At 40.1% G+C, this 20,665-nt stretch overlaps 2 protein-coding genes and 1 non-coding gene across 4 annotated transcripts in view; all 3 read right to left on the bottom strand.

Moving 5' to 3' along the window:
• Positions 1-95: 95 nt before the first annotated feature.
• On the bottom strand, positions 96-16,150 carry uba1 (ubiquitin-like modifier activating enzyme 1). 2 transcript variants are annotated; one of them, XM_081609048.1, is made up of 26 exons: positions 15,930-16,150; positions 12,823-12,939; positions 12,684-12,742; positions 12,426-12,594; positions 10,691-10,825; positions 10,500-10,606; positions 10,315-10,405; positions 10,101-10,233; positions 9,925-10,022; positions 9,578-9,724; positions 9,001-9,177; positions 8,756-8,863; positions 8,587-8,667; positions 8,020-8,172; positions 7,599-7,764; positions 7,288-7,484; positions 5,425-5,489; positions 5,131-5,326; positions 3,921-3,995; positions 3,629-3,818; positions 3,368-3,453; positions 2,462-2,554; positions 2,059-2,250; positions 1,670-1,771; positions 1,488-1,588; positions 96-1,152 (listed from the first exon to the last, which is right to left on the bottom strand). In XM_081609048.1, the coding sequence occupies exons 2-26, from the start codon at positions 12,937-12,939 to the stop codon at positions 1,017-1,019; spliced, it is 3,174 nt and encodes a 1,057-aa protein (XP_081465174.1). In that variant the 5' UTR covers positions 15,930-16,150; the 3' UTR covers positions 96-1,016. The 2 variants fall into 2 exon arrangements, with proteins under 2 accessions (XP_081465174.1, XP_081465175.1); XM_081609049.1 differs by lacking the exon at positions 15,930-16,150 and adding an exon at positions 14,340-14,594.
• LOC145552400 (small nucleolar RNA U6-53/MBII-28) lies at positions 1,871-1,981 on the bottom strand. The gene has a single exon (XR_014088435.1). It is a non-coding gene; the product is annotated as a small nucleolar RNA U6-53/MBII-28 (small nucleolar RNA).
• Positions 16,151-16,539: 389 nt separating the features above from the next.
• camkvl (CaM kinase-like vesicle-associated, like) overlaps positions 16,540-20,665 on the bottom strand; it is a 49,267-nt gene continuing 45,141 nt past the window's right edge. The window contains exon 11 of the mRNA XM_081609050.1: positions 16,540-19,000. Coding sequence (XP_081465176.1) covers positions 17,510-19,000 — 1,491 coding nt within the window. The 3' untranslated portion in view covers positions 16,540-17,509. The remainder of the gene's footprint in view (positions 19,001-20,665) is intronic.

The following is a 20,665-nucleotide window of genomic DNA, read 5'->3' as shown; positions in this document are numbered from 1 at the left end:
TGAATCTGTGACACTCATGTGCTTCAAAATCCTCAAACACCAACAACACACAACACACACTTTTGTCACGAAAATAAAAACCACTCACTCTAATGCATGTTTTACATGTTTATTCACTATCACACTAAGTGCTCCCATATCAAGATACATCTCATTGCCTTGCTCTTATTTCGGTTTTTATCATTTGGAGTTAACAAAATAGAAACGAGTGTTATGAACTACTGGATGTGTGCCAAATCTGTTTTTTTTATATCCCCCTCCCCCAAAATAAAATACAACAAAAACACAAGAAATAATGAGAAATAAAGGGGAAAAAATATGTCATGTGCAAGAGCCCATCGGAGAGTGCTGTGGCGAGGGAGGTAGGGTAGCCTCGGACTGGGAAGAGCATTCTGCCAGTGTGATACCATTGGGTTTCCAGTCAGAAAATATCTACATGGTCGTTCTTTGTTTTCTCGGGTAGCTTGGTTTTAATTAATGAAATGGAAATCCTAAAAAAAAGTTACTTTAAAAAAAGGTACTTTGAAATTTAACTTGTGATGTGTACAAGGTAAGACGAGACGATGACTAAAGAGAGCGAGTAGAGTGGAGGGAAGGTACCTGGGTTGGATTAAAATGACCCTCAGTTACTGTGAGCATGTTCGTTTATGCAGGAACTCGTGGGGCTTATTGATCTGTAGAGGTACTACAACTGAGGAGCATCAGGACGTCCAGTATACATGCTCCTTTCCTTCAATTACACCTCCGTCCCCCACACAGAGCGGCAACTGGATCCCCAACCCTTACTGGTCTCCTTTAGTCAGCTTACTGGGGCTATGTACAGTCAGGCACAGGTTTACGCAAAAACCCCAGGCCCACAAAAAAGAAAAAAAAAAAAAAAGAGAAAACAGAAAAAAAAAAAAATTATTGATCCAGTAGAGCAGACTTGGATCAAGCTACCCACTTCAGAATAGTCCCCTTTTTGCTCCCCTCCCCCCACATCTCCCTCCCTCTGGTGGGTGGGCTCAGTGTGGAGCTCAGCGGATGGTGTATCTGACATAGGGCACTTCCACGTCTTCATCAGACAGGTCGTTACAGCACAGCTCAAACACCAGGGCCTTCACGTGTTTGCCCAGCTTCTTTTTGGACACCTTAGTCACAATCTCAGTCATTCTGCAAAACACAGGAGAATCGAGACTTGAGTCAATAAATTAAAAAAGAAAACCGCAACTAAATATCAATGCATTACTATGTGTACAGCACTCTGAACAACCATTATTATGGTGTATTTTGTTACTGTGCTGCTGCAACAAGTGAATTTCTGCTGTATTCTAACCCTCAGGTTGGTATTATCCTTATGATTGTGCATACCACATTTTAGTATTAGACATCCTAGACCAATTGTCTTATGTAGCGTTCCGAAGCAGAACAACCCTTAAAATAAGATCGTCGCTGTGCCAAGTATTTGTACTTGTTACTGTATTTGTACACTCAAAGTATATACTCACGGTAGGTCCAGTCTTTCTTTAAGTTTGGCAGCAGGCATGAAAAATGAATACAGCATGGACACTCCCTGAGATAGCATGGTGATCTCCAACTTATGCTCATTCTGACAAACAAAATGGGGAAAAAAAGCAGAGCTTAATTATAGGCAACAAAAACCAACATGGAGAAAAGGAGCTGAACCTACTTTAAAGTAGTCAAGGAATTGTCGGAGTGTCATTTCTTCCCCGTTGGACTGCAGCCCTTTGACCTCGAAGCGATCCCAGAGAGTCCAGTCGATCTCGTAGTACTGCAAATTAACCAGCAAGAGTAAAAGCTGTGCCAGTTGTCTGCTGCATGCATCTCTACCTGCAGTGTGTGAACAGGTTTGTCCAGATAAAGAAACATTTCTCCTCAGCACACACTGATACCGTCAGCGTGAGAAGGTAAGTTGAACTCACTTACATCCAAGCAGGCTGCCTGATGTATCAGTATTAGCATGGCTGGATCATCATTGGAGCTTCACAGTGCAATGGCAGGTAATCGCTGGGCTTACAATGCATTTTGTGTGTGTTGAGACTCAGACAGAATACACACCTTGTGTCTGGGAGCGGCGATGGGCTCAGAGAAGGCAAAGAAAGGTAGGGCTAAGTTCATGAAGCCATTTTTGAACGAATCCAGTTTCTTATGCCCTTGGATGATCTTGAAGAGCTCCAAGCACACCAAGCCAACCACTGCAGCTGTAGTCGTGGCGATAGCAGGAATGATCTTGCCAGCAATCAGTTTGCTCTAGATTGGACAGAAACAAATGTACTCATTTAAAAAAAAAAAAAAAGACAAATCTTATACAATTACACAGAAACCCTGGAATTTGTAACTCACCCACAAAAGAAAAGAGATGACAAAAGTGTGAAACACTGATCCATCATCAACACAACCAAGTACATTTTAATCTAAGAGACAATCAAAAAACAATAATCCAAGGACCAATGTTTCCCACCTTGTGCCTGTCAGCAGGTGGAATGTCGTAGTTCTCCGCTCTCAGATTGGAGGCTGCCACGATGAAATCCATGTGAAAGTTTACATCGTCATCCTGTGGACAGTCAAAAACTGTAACAAATCTGTTTACCAAAGGTAAGTGGCACCAATTTGTAGGCCTGTCACAATAAATAACTAGTCCCATGATAACTTAAAATGATCTCAATAATTTCCATCTTATTTTTTGAAGGGCGATTTTGTTTATACAGACTTCATAATCATTTAAGGCTTCTGTTGTGTGTGTTTGTTTGCTTGCTTTTTATTTTTAGTTTATGGTCATTGTGTTTTGGATATTTAAAATGTCCACCAATTCCAGTGAGGAGTATCATTTACTAAATTTAAGGTTGTGTTTGAGAGGCGAACTTGCATTATTGGACCATTATCAATATATTACTTAACTGGTCACAAAAACAACATTATGGTTCATCAGAATAATTTATGGGACAAATTATCCTCCAGTAAAGTTTGTCGTTGTGACAGGTCTAGCGGTTCATATTCATTAAAACTTGTTGTGCTCTGCAATCCCAACAATGAGATGTTTTTCCACTTTACAACCTTTCAGTTAATAGAACCGAGAAAAACTGGACACTTTCTGTCCAGAAAGCTTAAAAGAGAAAACAAACTAACTCATCTTATTTATAAAAATTTTCAGACTATATTTTTTAAACAACTTGTGCACCCCATCTGTCACAGCCGCCAATAAACCATTCTTAATTTCCATATTTTAAAAGAGAATTTTCCTTTTGTCCCATAGCTTCTCCTATTAAAATTTGCCCATGATACTTAAGATATTAAAAATGAAGTTGTTAAATTGCAGATTTGCTCACAGGCAGTTTATTCAGACAGAACAGATCACAGGATGAAGTACCTTTTCAAAGTCGATGGGGCTGAGTTTGAACTGGAATGACTCCGGCGTAGGAAGCTGAGACTTCAGTTCTTCCAGTTTGGAGTCATCTGTGTGTCAAGAGATTTTACTCAGAACTCCGAAAGCATTCAGAGATGCATGACATGTCTTTAAATTATTGTTAACCCCCCGCCCCCCAAAAAAAAAACCATTTTATTTGAAACTGCATTGGCTTAAAATAAAGGCCGACTGAAGTCGGTCTTTATTCAAGTTTGCACAGCTTACCAACAGAGGAATTGCTATTTTGCAGCTCCTGATCAGAGACGTGGATTTTAACCCCGGAGCGAGGGGTAAAAGTTGGCACTTTGACGTCCTGCAAGATCTTGACCACACCTGCTCGGTCAGTGCTGCCTGGCAGGCCATACGTCTGGGCGAACAGGTTTGCACCTGCCAATACATAATCCACGTGGAGGTCCTTTAAAAAAAAAAAAAAAAAAAAAGAAATTAGCACCTTCTTCATAAAGAAAATTTTAAATCTTATAATCTAAGAAGTAGAGATTCTGAACATCCTCCTTACGTTGCTCGTGCTGAAATCTAAGGGGTGAGGACATCTCTTTGGACCAGACCAGAAGGGGGCGCCTGAGCTGGTGAGCTGAGACACACAGGAGGAGTAGAATGAATGCAAACAGAACACTCATTTACAGATACAACTCTATGAATTATTATATTGTGGAAAAGTTCAATATTTTTGTCACTTATTTCAGAAAGTTAAACTTTATTATACACATTTGAGTATTTATTGCAAGTTTGATGGCTCTGTGCAATGGATGAGGAAAACCCGAAATTCTGTCTCAGAAAATATTGGGAACATTGTGAAAAAGTCAAAACACTGGAAACTTATGGAGCCACAACCTAATTAGCGAATTAACTCAAAACACCTGCAAAGGTTTCCTGAGCCTCTAAATGGTCAAGGCGACACAGTCACTGGGCAGATTGCCGTCAACAGAATCGGAGAGGAGGGTAAGCTACAACAGGTCATTGCTAAAGAATCTGGAGTCTCACCCAGAGAGGTACACAAATATAAACACAATATGAAAGGAAAAAAGTGTAGAAGAAACACAGCAATAACTTTTAGAGGATTGACCTCACGTGTCAAGAGACACAAGAAGCAAAAATGAAGATGACATGAAAGCCGCTATCAAAACAATCTGGGCTTCTTGAACAATTCAGCAGAACCACAGACCGATCGCCTCCGTGCCTCGCTGCACTGATGCAGTAAATCATGCAAACGGAGCCCCGACCAAATAAAGAGGACGTAGAAACGAGAACAGGAAATTTATTTTGGAAATCTTATGAGAAATTCTAGTTTTCTGAGTTTTGTTTTTATCATCATCTATAAGCCATAGTTATCAAAATTACAAGAAATAAAGGCTTGAAGTATTTCACAGCAACTAATGAATCATTTGTGATTTGTTTCACTTTGTAACAAGAGTAAGAATATTGGAAATGTGCCACAATGTCCACATTTTTTAAGATGTATCAACACAAAAAATGACATTTTAACAACAGAAAAAACTCCACTAACCTAAAGTGTCATTCTGTCATGACATTCTAGAAATAAAATATGTCAGAAACTAATCCGAAGCCAATTAAAACTCAGTACCAGAGTATAATCAGTTAATGAATATAAATATATGAACCATTGTGTCACAGTAGTTGACTGATGTGTAACTTTCACCATGTTGTGTTAGCAGTATAGACAGGAATTACACTGGACTTGTCTTTACCTGATCTGGGGGGAAGTTGTGCAATAGCTGGCGGATGTTGTTGCTGTACTGGCACTGCCAGTGATTGCGAGCCCAGGCCACGCAGTCAGCCCAGCTGTGCGGGCAGTCTGTAACAACACTCTTGTACACGGCGTCCAGCACCTCCACAGGCTGAGCTCCTGGAAGCTTCAGAGTTCGCTCCATGAACTTAGAATCTCTATGAGATTGGAGAAATCAGAAAACATGTCAAACACTGATTACAGTTTGATCGTTTAGCGTCGACATTTGCCGATGTCTGAAGTGCGTGTGACTCACGTGAGGTACTGCATGGCATTTTCTGGTGCCTGTTTGAAGAGCCCCTCAAACTCGTCTCGGGCCCACTAGCAGGGAGATCAGAAATAAATTGAGTTCAATAAAACAAGTGTGCAGTTTAAAAGAAATTATTAAAAAATGCGTGGAAGTACAGCAGCATGTACTTTTGAATAACCATGACGACTGACTGTGAACACCAACTACCTCACAGTCATTGCAGTTGGAGGGTGAGGAAAATGCAGGCAGCAAGTGAACCTTTGCCTCAAGGTTGACATGTTGGAAGGACAGGTTTAAGACGAGACCCAAATTATACGGCACAGATAATTACCGTACAAATCCAACAGAAGAACAATTTTAGTTTAAAATGCTGAAATAGTTGAAGTTGGTTCAAAGCAAAACAGTAATACACAGTAATAGTTTTGCAATAACATATATTTTAATGTGTAGGTAGCCAAAAGTAGGTTCAGTGGTAAATACTCCAGATTTTGCATTTGATTCCAAAGCAACCAATACAATTTACGGATTTGACAGATTCATTCCCCAAAAATCTTGATTTCTAAAAAATAAATTAAATGTTCTAAATTAAAGCAAAATTAACACACATTTGTGTTCTGTTGTACATTACTAAATAAAAAAAAACTATTACCATGACTTCTTATTTGTAGTTTTCCAAACAAGTAATCGTAAGACAGTAACCGGTAACCAGGGTTACTTTTCTTCCCAAAAAGTTATCAAATGACCCATCCCTGAATATCACAGCATATCTGAAGGAACGGCTGTCAGACGTGTTGCTTATTTTAAATGTGAACACTGCGTCAGAAAATTTTGCGATAATACAATTAGTTATACTGTAGCGACAAAATGGTTTAACTACTATAAGGGCAACCAGCAAACTGAAAACAGTATGGGGATGTAGAAATTAAGAGGAAAAGAAAAAAAACACACAAGATTCACCAGGCAATATTTTGGCCAAGCAGATTGGTCAAATCTGCATTGACGACTGTTTTGGTTTGCCATGACACTGGAACTGGGTAAAAACACAAACCAGGAAAAGCCACTACCCTTGTGCCTTCAGTTTACCCAAACCGCTAATTATGCCAAGTCAAATGAAAGGGGTGAGTCAGAGTACCAAGAGTGTATGTGACTAATCGCTGAATACAGAGCATTGGTTGTGTAAGTGCTACAGTGAGTTTCCCTATTGTGGCAAAGTTAGCCAGGAAACATCTGTGTAATCCTTGGAGCAGTGAGCTAAACTGACAGAGCCTTCAGTACACAGGGGAACGCCAGTCTGAATTCAACCAGAGGCAAAGGATGGGCTAGTTTCCCACCGCAAGGTTTGTGACGTCTTGGCAGACTGAATTCAACAAAAAGCAAAATAGTAATGGTGATTTTTAAGGTCACGTGAAAACATTTGGCATAAAATTGAAAGTGGACCGCGTTTTGCTACGAGAAACAAAAGCAATCTAGACTTTTCCTCAAGTTACAGTGTGTTCAATTTAAGATTTAAGAGTTTTAAATTAAATTCAACATAAACACATTTATACTCCATTTACTCAGGAACGGTAGTTAAAAGGTAACTTCATCTCTGGCATGTGAATCAAAAATCATATTTTTTTCATGTTACAGAAATTGATAAATATAAGATGACACAAAGGTCAATGGATGCAATATCTGAACACATTTAAGGCCTAAAATTAAAGCATTAACACATTAAGCCACGTTGATGCACAGCACCAATCTCTCAGCAAAAAAAAAAGGCAATACTGTCACATCCATTGAAACTGGCAAATATCCTGAAAAACAGCAACAGATTTTTCATCCCATTGTGTTTCTGTCCAACCTGAGCGCATTAGTAGGTGTACATACCTGCAGTGTGTGTTCAATTGCATTTGGAAAGTTCTTCAGGGTACAGATGGGGATGGACTTCTCAGGCGGGTCTTGGCTGGAGCTGTACGACTCTGTGACAAAGGGGATCACGACCTGGATGTTGCCTTTCGTGCCCAAAGTACCAGACTCCAGCAGGGGTTTCCGATAATAAACACACCGCCGATCCATGTACATACCTAAGCATTGGGAAAACAAGACAACTTACTGGGCAGAAAACTTTAAGGCTCAATTAAATTTTCTCACCAGGATGTGCAAACTCGCCACCTAACATTTAAACGTCCCCAACTTACGTGCGTCGACATTGTCCAGTGCATTTGAAACCCCATTTAGACTTTCGAAGAAGTCGTCATCGTAGACCCTCTCCGTCTCCGGACCAACTCTGTTCTGATGAGCTGTGATCTTGAAGGAGGGGTTCATCTGCTTCACTGCAGCAGCAGCTGTGTCACTCTTCATTTTCTGTAACGGTGATTTTTGAGTAAGTGGAGGAGGCCATAATTTTCTAAGAATGTCCTATTCTAATAATAAATCAATGCTTTTAAACAACAACAACAAAAAAACAAGATTGGTATAAAGCAGCGGAAACACCTGCACAGTACTTCTAACTCCTCTTTATCATACAGAACTTCACTCAAGCACTATTCAGAAGTATATCCAAGACAAATGTACAACATGCGTTTGTTTTGTCCAATAATCAAAGCGGATGAGACTGACCGTGACATCAGAGGGTCTGAAGAGGAACTGTCTGTTGAGGTTGGATTTCTCTATGGTGTCCATGTCAGTCACAATAACCTCGCCCTCCTCACTGGCCAGACCAATCATGGCAAAGTTTTTCAACAATTCGCAGCCAATGGCTCCAGCTCCAACCTGGAAGGATTTCATGTTATGCATGGAATGAAGCTGAAGGACTGGATCTGGTTTTAAAAAGGACACTTCCCACATACAAGCCCCGTTTGACAAAGTAACAGTCAAGCCAGAAATTGTTGACAATGTTTGGTACCAATATTTTTAGAGACTGTGACAGTAATGTGAACAATTATACTTTGTGAAAACAATCAAAACATGTTAAATTGTTGCCGATTAAATGCCGGTTTTTAACAGCACAGAAAAACATTCTGCTAAATTTGTCATTTTTTTTTAGCGCCATAAGTTATTTCTAATCATTCTATGCAATCCTTTTAAACATATACAAAATAAAATGCAAACAGATTTAAATCCTAGACCTCTTAAAAACATGATTTGGAAAGAAGAAGTTAGGAGTTCTGTCACTCATTTACTCACCAGGAAGTAGCGCTGGTCGGCAAGGATTTTCTGCAGTTTACTGCCGAACACTGCAATCTGCCCGTCGTACCGACAATTCCTCTGTGAGATGCACAAAAGAATATTATTTATTCAGATGTTTTCGCTCTACAAAGATGACATTTGTGTTTGATCTGCTCTGGAAACCTACAGGGCTGCACTCTTCCTCTGTGAGCATAACCTCTTCTCCTTCAGAAAGGCACTCCAGCGCATCAAAGTACAGCCACTGCATTACAGGCATAAATTTCCCTGTGGATGCCTGATGAGAGAAAATAAATAAATCCAAACATCTAATAATAGCTCAAAAACAGTCAACTTGTTAATCTTAAAAAGAAAATTAAAACAAAAAAAAACTTCAGACAAACGTTTTCAGTTTACATGAGACATTCCACTGACCTTCATCACTTCCTGTGCAGCCACTCCACCAATGAAGGCATTGACGGGGGAAAGATCACCAGCAGCAAGATAAGACATCTTTTTGATAAGAGCCTCATCCAGCTGCTCCACTTTGGCTGACTCCGTCTGGGCAGAGTTCAGCTCTTTGGCCAGAGTCAACAGCTCCTCACCATCAGCCTGGAGAAAACACAAAACTCAGCACTTTCAATAAGTTGCCTAAAACATGTTTTGCTTTGCTACATCATTTTATGTGTAAATCTGCCCCATTTAAATATTTTGATTCAGACTGTCTACATTTGGGATCAGATTAGCCTGCGTGTCACTGAAACTAAACTGACTGCATTGTACTGGTAAAACTTACATTTTGTGCATCTGATATTCAAAATAAACTAGACTTGTTTCTTTTCTCATTGCCTTTACATGGCATCTACTATGTCTTTGAATGACATTAATAAAATTTAATTTTAGGTTTGGCAATTAAGATTCAAGCCTTTAGACCAAGAATAAGGGCAAGTACGAACATAACGTTCAAGTAGAAAACACTAACAAACAGGTCTAACGGGAAAATGATGCACACCTGGCTCCAAGGTGTAGGGAGGCGATTGTGCTTCTGCTTGAAAGCATGGATGGCCTGAAAGCCTATGTGTAGTTGTCCGGGACGATCGAACTTGGCAAAATCTGTCACTATGAAGTCTGGTTCTGCCATGGAGGACGACAAGGATTTCTGTATGGGAAGGACGTGAATATTAGTGATACAAGCTTCACTTATTATGATTTTCCAGTGAGGGCAGGATAGTAGCTGCAGAATTCTGTTTTAAGAAGTTCTGTTGATCACTTGGCATAATAAAACAAGACAAAAAAGGGACGCAAAATATTTTTACATAGTTTTCCTTTTAAGTCATTATTTAAGGGGAAATAACTTACAAAACTGATCTTCTTGGGCATCTTAACCTGAGAGACGATTCCTCCTCTGACATAATCTGAAAAGCCGGTTGTGTCGCAGATACTGAAAGTGTACGGACCTAGGAGAAAAGCAAACCCGGTCAACTTTGGAAAAGTCAAACAGACCATCACTATAAATGACCATTAAAAACTCTCACCGAGAACTTTAATCTCCACGGGCTGACAGCCATTTAGATCCGTCATGCCCTGAATCTCAGTGAAGGTCACATAATCTCCACTTTCAAAGCCATGGCGAGCCTCGTCAAGACAAGTTACCACACCTGGATTGTCCTGAAGGGGACAAAAAACAACAACACATTTCAGTATATTTTAAACATTGAGAACTTACCTCAATGTTGCAAGTAAGCAAACCTTGGTGATCATGGAAATCATTGCACTCAGTGGCTGCTCTCCATTGGTGTCGTACACTATCATCTCCTCTCCAAAGTCACAGAAAAGTTGGCTGCAAAATAAAAATCGAGTGTTCATACTTTGAAAGATTAAGAAGGTCAGGTTGTTCACTTGGGAGTGACCCCTAAAGTACATGTCAATCTTACCCAAACAGACCACGCGTGTCTGCAACTACCAGCTTGACTCCTTTGCTGTGGCACAAGTCTCCCAAATGCTTCTGCTCATCTAGGTTGGAGTTAGTAAGCACCACCACCTGGATTCAAACACAACTTAATGCAAACTTTTCTCTTGGAGCAAAACAGGCGACAAAAAGGCTTGGTTTTAAGGCTGTTCATACCTGGAACTTGGTAAGGTAGTCCTCGGTGAGCGCTCCAGTATACGCCGTCACAGGAACGTAGTTGTTGAGTTCAGCCAAACGAGGCTGACTCACCTCGGCTCTGTTCTTTCCCAGGTCCTCTTCACGAAGGTAAAACTAACCAGAAGAACAAAATATTAGATAAAAAAACAACTCAGAGACAGCTGGTGAACCTAAAGAAGTTTACAACTTTTAAACTCTGACACATTTTCCCCAATCAATAGCAGATTACAGCTCAAACATGCTCTGCAAAGCACATATTAATAGTAAGTTCATGAAGAGAAGATACGGTTCCTGTATGCAAAATGTTTACAAAATTAAACATTTGTAACTGTTGAGACAGATATTATCGGTTACTGATGATCCCACCAATATATAAAGCTGTCTAATCCATCATCATAAAGTTCACATTACTCTCACATTTTCGCCATAATCTTGAAAATTATGGAAAACCACAATCAAATTAGCTGAACATAGCTTTGCACAAAAAAACTCAGACTAAAAACAAAATATCCTGTAAAATAAATTAACTACATTGACATATTGATAAATCTGAGGTGTTGGTTTATAAATCAATGTAGTAACAAAATTCAAACAAGAGAGATTAACGCACATCAGGTAGCAGGGGAAAGATAGCACTCACTGGAACTAGTTTGATTATTGTGACAAACATCCCTAGAACTATACTACAGAAACAAAAATCTGCTTAATTGCTGCAGTCTAATTTTTTCACCCATCAATTTGGTTAAAAAGCTTGAAAGCATAATTTGTCTCAACCGACACTAATAATATTTTTGTACAACCCCTTAAAAAATGAACAGAAAATATCTAAGAGTGAGGAAGAATACAGCAGCGTACAAACTAAAACTGCCTGCAGGAAATTTGTGGTAAAACCAGCTGTAGCTTCAGATGTCTGATAAACAGACATCATTTCATTAAACTTGTTGGTTTCATTTTAGAAATGTGTTAACAGGAAATTGTGACAACAGGATATCTTCTGCATACTATAAAGTCTGTTTTAAAAGCACATCTGATTCCAAGTTCACACAGGAAACAGTTTTAGTTGGAGGTGAACTGAAATGTTCCAAACAAAAAAATACAGTAAAATTAAAAGCTTTAAGAAATGTAAATAAAAAAAAAAAAAAATATATATATATATATATATATATATATATATATATAGATGCACATTGATTTTCAAGTTAAACGATTTCTGGTTACAATAATTGTATTATTGTAAACTCATAACCTTAAGGAAGGACGTATGAAAAGGGGGACTGTTTTTTTACTTCAATGTAGAAAATAATGTTTTTTTAAATTCATGTCCTAGTCAAGTATTAACATATAAACCATTCAAATATATACAACCTAAATACAAGCAAGTTCATGTCATTGACACAAGAAACACACGTCTCATATTGCTGAATGTATTTCTACAGCCTGTTCAATTAGCCAGCCAACAGCTGCTGGATCAATACAATTGGAGGCTTTGCCTGTATGCTGGTTATAACCCGGACAGAGACCGTAATAATAATATTATAGTTGGAAGGCAACCACAAAACAACTGACTCAAAAACACACAAGCTGTCCTCCAGAGGTTGGACATTAAATAAATCTGACTAAGATGCAAATATACCAATTTAAAAAGTAACTAGTGATTTCATACATTAGTGAAATTAAACAAAAGTACAAAAATATCTGTGCATTCTCCACATACCTGAGAAGAGAGATCTCGCCATTCTGCATCTCCTTGGTCATGCACAGTGACACTTCGAACTCCTCCCAAGATGACATTCTTTGCGATCTCTACTCCAAGTCCTCTCATTCCAGAAATGAGGACATTGGAGTTCTGCATGCGCTTCATTGCTTCATGGCCCAGCACATATCTGGAGGAGGAGTCCGACGACATTTAGTAAATCAGAACAAAAGCCAAAGCAAAAAAAACAAACTATGTGTGCATAGCAGGATGACTTACAGTTGTCTTGAGTACAGGCCTTCATCAATCTCAGCATCATTGCCATTCTTAGCCATGCCCTGTGAAGAGACAGCAGCGAGCAAATTAAGTATATGTGAAAATGAAGAGTCGATTGAAAGGTTAATTTATTTGCACTTACGTTTGCAGGTGTATGGGACAGATCAGTTCTGACAGAGTTAGAGGAGGAGCAGTGGGATCCCGTCTTCGTCTCTGTTCCTGACAAGCGACGCTTCTTGGACAGCGGCGAGCTGGACATCTGTGTCAAAGTGCAAATACTATTCACTCCCTTACAGTAAGAGCAGCTGAAATTGTAACTTATGACATTAATATTTGATAAGCAACATTATTTTTTCTATTTTTAAACTGAACAAAACTTCATTTGAAATCTTAACATTAAACCTGTAATACTCGAGTTGCAATGCCATCAAAACAATAAAAGCAACGCTATATATATATATATATATATATATATATATATATATATATATTGTATACATACACACACAACATTCATAATTTATAATGACGGTTTCTTTGTTGTGTGTTTAAGTTGAGGAAAGAGGAAATTTAGCCTCAAGAGCAGCTGGGCTGGCTACAGGCCAAGCAACAATCTGATGGAAAAAACGAACTGAGCCCAAGAAGACACATGAATAGCAGCATTATGTGTTCTTTCATGCAGGGAAAGAACACCGATTTGTTTATGTGCCTCTATTGTTCATTATGTGGCTTTTTTAAGGACTGCTAGCATCACCACAACAAAAACAGCTGAATCATTAAAAGTTCACTGCAGTAAAAAAAAAAAAAAAAAAAAAAAAAGGGAGCAATCCACACTTATTCACCAAGTGCTGCACCAAGTGCATTCAAATAACAGTCCTCACAGCTATAACATTTAAAAACAATAGTAAAGCTATTTTGATAAATGAAATAATCCAGAAACAAATCTGTCACATCAGACAAAAAAAGGCCGCAGTATCCAACACAGTGACCTCACACTCAACATTATCGGCCACTATTTCCGCATTAAATGCAGCCGTCTTACCTTCACCCCCCCTGAGTCAGACTAAACGCCTTGGTTACTTCTATCAAACTTTGGAATAATCAGGCGGCGAAAAATCACCAAATAGTAAGAAAATATTTTGTAACCTAAAAGTGAAAGCTACTGGCATGATACAGCAGAACCACCCGGCTAATACAGTTGTTTCAGACCCTCATACAAGAGCTTAGCTACTAGCGATCGATTTAAAGCTACAAAAAATATATAATCGAGTGAGTAGACACCACCAAAATACTAATGATTAGGTAAGTTCAGAGTCACTAATCAGTTAAGTGGTTTGGCAGGTGGACAAAGACGTAACATTAATAACTTAGAAGCAAGAAAACACCAGCCTCCCTGCCCATCCATTAGCCGCACGGCCTAGGCCTGCACTCTCCACAGTGCGGAACACAACTTTACCAGCTAGCAGCTGCGGCTACGACATTAACCTGCTCACAAAACCAACGAACGGGTTTATTTGACAGCTAACTACCAAAGCTCACCCTCTGTTGAGGCGCAATGCAAGTAGGTATTCTCTTTACAGCTCTCAATTAAAAACAGAAATCACACGAACGGAAAAACAAGCCACTAGACTCGTGCTTCATTGATTTATCTGCTCTTACCAATATTTCTTCCCGTTCCCTTCCCTACGCGAACCCGCTCCTCTCCCGCAATGTGTAGATGTCAGCGATAACGATGAATGCAAATTCGACGGTCGGTACCAAAAAAGAAAGGGTGGTATGGGAAAATGATGGTCGGCGCTATATTGTCGAGTCACTATGCCTTTGAGCCGAAAGTCTCTTCCTATGCAATTGCGTTGCTGGCTTTGCGACTGCAGACGGGAACAAAACCAAAATGGCAGATGGGGAGAAAGGGGCGGAGGAGCTGTGACGGAAAGGGTGGCTGTTAGCACACGGCTCCGTCAGGCTCTTATCCGATTGGCTGTTGATGCAGATTAGCCCGCCCTTGTTATTAGAGGATGCATGCCATGTATAACAGTGTACAATGAACTGCTAAACGTCAAGCCATGTAAGAAATACGAAAACATGCCACTATGTTAAACAGACGGATATGCAAAAAAACATCTATTTTAAGATATTCCTAAAGTAATGCACCTGGTCAATGCTGATGAACATCTAGCAACACCTTTTGTTTCAGTTGCTCTCTAACGAGAGGTCAATTTATTGTAAAACTGGATGCGCTCAATGCTTTCACTGGACGTGACCTAATCAAGTGTAAAAGGAAAATATTAACATACAAATAAAACGTAATTAATATTATTATTACATCTTTTGCTGCATAAATGCTAGAAAAGACAATGCATCATTCTTAGTCCGACTTAAGCAATTATTACCAAGTCTGACGATGCTCAGTGCAGCGATGAATGAAACAGGTACATAAGGTACGCTACTTGCATGCAAAGTGATGCTGATCGGCTGAGCACCTAAGATGAGGTTAGTGGGTGAGCATTCCTTGGAGATGAGTATTGGGGGAGGGGGTGCCCAAGCAAATGACAAAGGCCCATGAAAAAGACTGGGCCGCGTATTCTAGGGTACACGTGTCGGAGGGGATCCCTTAGTTTCCATGCTCTCATTTCGAATTGATCAACACTGTCCCCATCGCTCTTTTGCACTCGAAACAATAAGGTCAGAACAACAGCCTGCCCAACATGACACGCTGAACTGACCACTATCACGTTACTGTGGTAACACCGAGAACCGAGCATCTTAACATTATCCTGAAAAGGCACATATGGCTAAAATAATTATCTTCGTGAGGTTTTATGTTCCTCGAGGCAAGTTTCTCTGACTTTGGCTCCCGAAATAGCCTGCATTTAATGTTTGCAGCAACTATAGCTCTCCAGCTACTATTTGACACATTATGATCCTAGACAATTGTGCTGTTCACAAAAACGTGCAAATGCTAGTTTAACATCATCTGTTCCGTGACACTGCCTTATTAGCATCGGTTAGCAGAGTAAGTAGACGAAAATATTCAATTAGCTAACGGTAAGTAACGTTAACAACTATCAGTAACGCAGATCAAAAGACTGCGTAGTTGTTAGCTTGTGTGAAGCTAGCACTTCGGCTATCTAGCCACCCAACGACTTTTTCCCTTCTTGTGCCGCTATGTTAGCTGCCCAGCTAACGTTAGCCAAGTAGCTGGGGCTAACGTTACCGAGGCGAGAGATTACACAAGTGTGCAGAACTTACCACATCCGATATTACTCGGCCTGATTTGGAATATTAAAAAATGCGGCTTCTATTTGAGCGAGAAACCAAACAAACAATGTGACAAGTCAACACAGCCGCTGACGGCCAACTGAAAAGTGTGTCAGGCTGGCGGGCTCTGTGTGAGTTTTTTCCACTGGACGTCTCCCTGGCCGGCTGTTCCCGAGCCGTTTCCCCTCACTCTATTTCAGTTGAAAGCAAAGCAAAGCAGCAACATGTGCACGTTACAGGCGGGACCAATACTCTGACCTAAAGGACTCAACGAAATGTGGCGACCGTAGATTTTATTCCTGGCATAAAACTTAATAAATTTTTAAGTGAATCGCACGAGATTTAAGAATGCCACTTGTATTTATCTTACACTACCCAGAGTTTGTACAATATTTAAGCAATAAGCGCCCAATACTATTTGACACCCCTATGCTTTCGTTAGTGTGGACCATCCCAAACCATGCGCAATGTCGTATGGGACTTGTAGTGTGTATGTAAACAGAGTTGACAAGTGGAAACACTATCTTATGGGAACACATGATTGAAACTGTTTTGAATACTCTTATTCATGCATGAAACACAGTAATTATGCACCATAACAGATGTTTTCATTAGTTTTATTGAAAGACTTGCAAACAGAGCACATTTTACAGTTTACATGGGTTATGAATAATGGTACTAAGAGTGGGGAAAATACCACAGAACCTGAAAATAGCACATACAGCCAAAAGCATAATGAAATATAGTTTACACGACACAGGAGTGAAAATAGGAAGGACTGTGTGTGACAATAACAAAGTATCCATGATGACCAAACAAGAAAAAAGATACAATTTTGGTGGACACAATTTTTGAAAAATTTTAATGAAAGAAATTGTTTTATGCGTGATTGCAAAGCCTTTTTACAGTGTGTTGCATCTGGATAATGTCAGTTGGTTAGAAACTCACAAGACTTTGGTCACAGTTCAAGTTTATCTATGATGCACAAATCAAGAAATTGTGTGATCAGATCAGCCTGTGTGTCACAATGTGACTAAGCTCCAAAAAAAGCTGAAGAGCTACAAAAATAAAGGTAATAAAAGAATAAATGGGAAAAGCTGCTTTGTTAAAAGCTATGCTAGCTATGAAGGGAATTGGTTTACATTCTGGGAGTAAAGTGATAATCAGGAATCTAATTTTCTCTATTTATTTACAATATGTAATACAAATGTGCCCATCATCTGTTATTGGTAGTTTATTGTATTTTTCATATCTTTGTAGTCTGATAGTTAAAGTTTGCAGAGTGCTGCTTGTATATGCTAGCAATACATTTGTTGTGTGGCAGATATTCAGGCACACGGTAAATATTTTAGAAATAAACAAGCTTTGGAAATATTGGATATTGAGCTCAATTTTAACTAGCATTTTTCTCAAACAGACATTTTATATGAATCATAAAAATCAGCAATATATAGTAGCTTTTCAAAGTCCAGTTAATCATTCTTCTTTACAGTCTTCAAACTCTCGCCGCCAAATAATCAATTCAAAATTTCAAATATTTTGCGGTGTGCATTGCTTTATTCACTCTCGCCTCATAGTCCTCTACCCATCCCAGCCCTGGGCGATTGGCCGGACTGAGCTGCGGCTCTCTGTCCATCCTTGTCTTCCTGCTCCCTGACAGCCTGGGGTGAGGTTTGCGTGGGTGGAGATGGTGGAGGATATGACGGAGGAGGAATACCGAGGTGGGGGAGTGTCGGAAGTGCTGGTCTTGGTGAGGTGGGAAGTGGTGGAGGAGTTGTTGAGGTTGAAGTTGAGGAGTGTTGAGTTGGACGAGAGCGAGAAACAGAAGGTGAGGCATGTGTGCTCCTGGCCCGTGCTGGCTCACTAGGACAGTCACTGATTTGCTCAAGTAGCGACGGCATGTCTCCCTCAATCTTCTCAAGTACGGCTACCATTTGCTTTTCTATCTGTTCAATGACACTGTCCATTTGCCAGTCAGTTGTGGTACTACTCCCACCTCCTCCATGGTGTAGACCAGTCCCGTACATGCCTACTCCTCCTCCTCTGCTTGTATAGAGGGAACTGTAAGGACTCCCAAAGCTCGCAGCCATTCCCATCCCTACAGAGATACCCTCTGGGTTGTATGGTGCAGCATGTCGACCCAAACTAGCGGAGCTGCCAGCTACATAGCAACCTTGCGAGGCTGCAGCAGGGGTCCTGGCTATGCTAAACTCTGCACTGTGTCGGTCTGTTTTTCTGGTATTTCTATCCCTTCCTTCCACAGGACTGCCATCACCTCTCAACCTAACACCTAGTGTTGCATCAACCCCACTTACCATACCCATTGAAGGTGTAACTGGTGCTACCACTGACCTCTCTGCAACCGCTTCAGGCACTTGTGTCTGACACCAGCTTCTGTCAGTCTCATCCTTGTGTGTGCTATGGGTGGCTGGTTGCTTCTCTGGTGAGGCTGACACAGTGGGAGCAGTGGTGGAGCCGTGAAGTGTTGCAGCCATTTTACGTTTGCCAGTGGGCTCAGGGGAAGCAGATGTGTGCTGCTTGCCCAGATTTGCACCTGGAGAACTTTCTAACAGCTTTGATGGTTCAGGAATCACCGGCGAAGTCTGCTTAACGTCTGGAACAACTTTAGTTTGACCCAAATTGGCAGCAATTTTCCTGGTTCCATCTGAAGTTCCCTTCTTCACCCCAGTCATAGTGAGCTCCTCCTGTGTTAGTTTAGGACCAGAATTTGATTGTCCAAGAGGGTCCTTCCCATCTGATGGTGTCGTTCCAACTGATGGACCCCTTGAGGTGTTTACTTCATCTGGGCTTTCTTCTATCTTAACGGAACCCTCATCTTGTTCCATACCAGCTTGTGTATTTTCAACAGTAACCTCTAAAGAAACACTACTTGATGTAATCCCTTCATCTGTTGTCCCTTTATCTCCCTCATCACTTGTCCCCTGGGAAACACCCCCTTCGCCATCTCCTATCCGTTCCCTACTTTGAACCTCAACTGAACTGTCATTCAGTGCTTCAGAGTTCTTCAGCCGTTGCATGAAGGTTGTCACACGAATTGCTTTCTGCAAATAGGAGGTAAAGAAAAACAAGGTAAAGAGGGCTTTGTTAAACAAGATTACCGTCACAAAAGTTGTCACAGACAAGTTTTTGACAAGAATGTCTGTTGAAACAGAATGATTTAGCGTCAACATCCCCAATGATGTCATTTCTGTGGAGTGAAGAAATATTAGTGTCAGTTCTTTTACCTCCAAGAAGCTGTGACACATTATAACCTGGTTTAAATCAATCTCACCACTCACACTTTCCGAGAAACTCCTTGACTGTTTGCTGAGAGTAAGATATTTGTGTACACCTCACTTTACAATTGATGTGTTTACTCAACTGGTATCTTTTGACCCACAAACACTAAAGGTGTTTGGGACAATGTGTGAGTTTAGTAGTTGTTTGTAAACCAGGAAGCAGAATTCCCTTGAATTCATTGAAAATGAAAAGCCGCTGAATCAAATGTGACTTACCTAAACAGCATCTGTATGTACACTGATCAGGCATTACATTATGACCACCAACCTAAAATTGATATGTTCCCCTTCCTATTGAGGCCCAGACTCCTCAGGCCCTTTAAAACATTCTGTGGCAGGGCTTCTCCCAGTGTATTATAAGCCTGGCGGAACACCAGACTTTTCTTGTGCGCCCACCAGGCTAAGAAATGCTCATTTGTTTAAGTCTTTTTAAAATGTTTGCATTTTTTAAGACTTTATAGTTGATGTTCAGGTACTAATCTTCAATCTCTCAATAATGCATAATTATCAAGTTATATTTTCAAATTATATTTTCAACTTCAAACATTTTTAACTCAAAAACACAACAGGCTGCTGGATAAATGACTGCCCTGGCAAGTTTTCAGCATTGGAGCAGCTTATACACCAAATGACAATGCATTCTGACAAGTTAGCATTAGACTCTTGAGCAATTTCAGCTTTAGGTACTTGTCATTTGAATCACAAGTCAGTGTCTCCCATCCTGTGCATAAATGAGACTTTTGCTGACCATCATCGGTTCACCACTTTTCTTACCTTTCACCTGCTCTGACTGACTCCTCTACATATCACAAATGAGCCCTTGATAAAATCATTCGGGTCATTATGGTTCACATTTTTTTCTGGTTCTATCTTTAGATGATACAATATTTACTTGCGGCCTAATACAGCCCACATACTCACAGGTGTGATAATTAACATATAACCAGTGTTATTTGCCTCACCTGTTAGTGGTCATGATGTTATGCATGACTGGTGTGTGTTTTGGATGTACCAACAGTATGGGGCAATGAGCCAGGATTTGTGTAAGAGGAACACCAGAGGGCCTTACAGTTCAAATCACTGTAGTTCAGTTGTCAACAGTGGCCCACATCCTTTATTTCCTTTTCATTTTGCCAACTCCTTATCTACATAATAATAATTAAAAAAATACAATAAAGAACAAAACTCTGTTCCCTTTGGTAATCAGTACCTGTTTAACCGCTATGTTTAGACAAACTAGCGCAGATGAGGAGTAGGAAAGGTACAGAGTGAGCCACTTTGAACATTTGAATCTTCTCCAGTGAAGAAAAGTGGAGCAGAGTGGATGGATCTCATTTGGGACAGGCAGAGTGACAGTAGGAAGGAGCAGAGCTTGAGAAAAACTTTGAAACCCTAAACCTAATTAAGGCATTATCCAGAGATTTTACA

The sequence above is a fragment of the Poecilia reticulata genome, chromosome 7 (genome assembly GCF_904066995.2).
Source record: "Poecilia reticulata chromosome 7, P_reticulata-male-v2, whole genome shotgun sequence".
In the NCBI taxonomy this organism is placed as follows: domain Eukaryota; kingdom Metazoa; phylum Chordata; class Actinopteri; order Cyprinodontiformes; family Poeciliidae; genus Poecilia; species Poecilia reticulata.
This window is presented reverse-complemented; position numbering and strand designations above follow the sequence as displayed.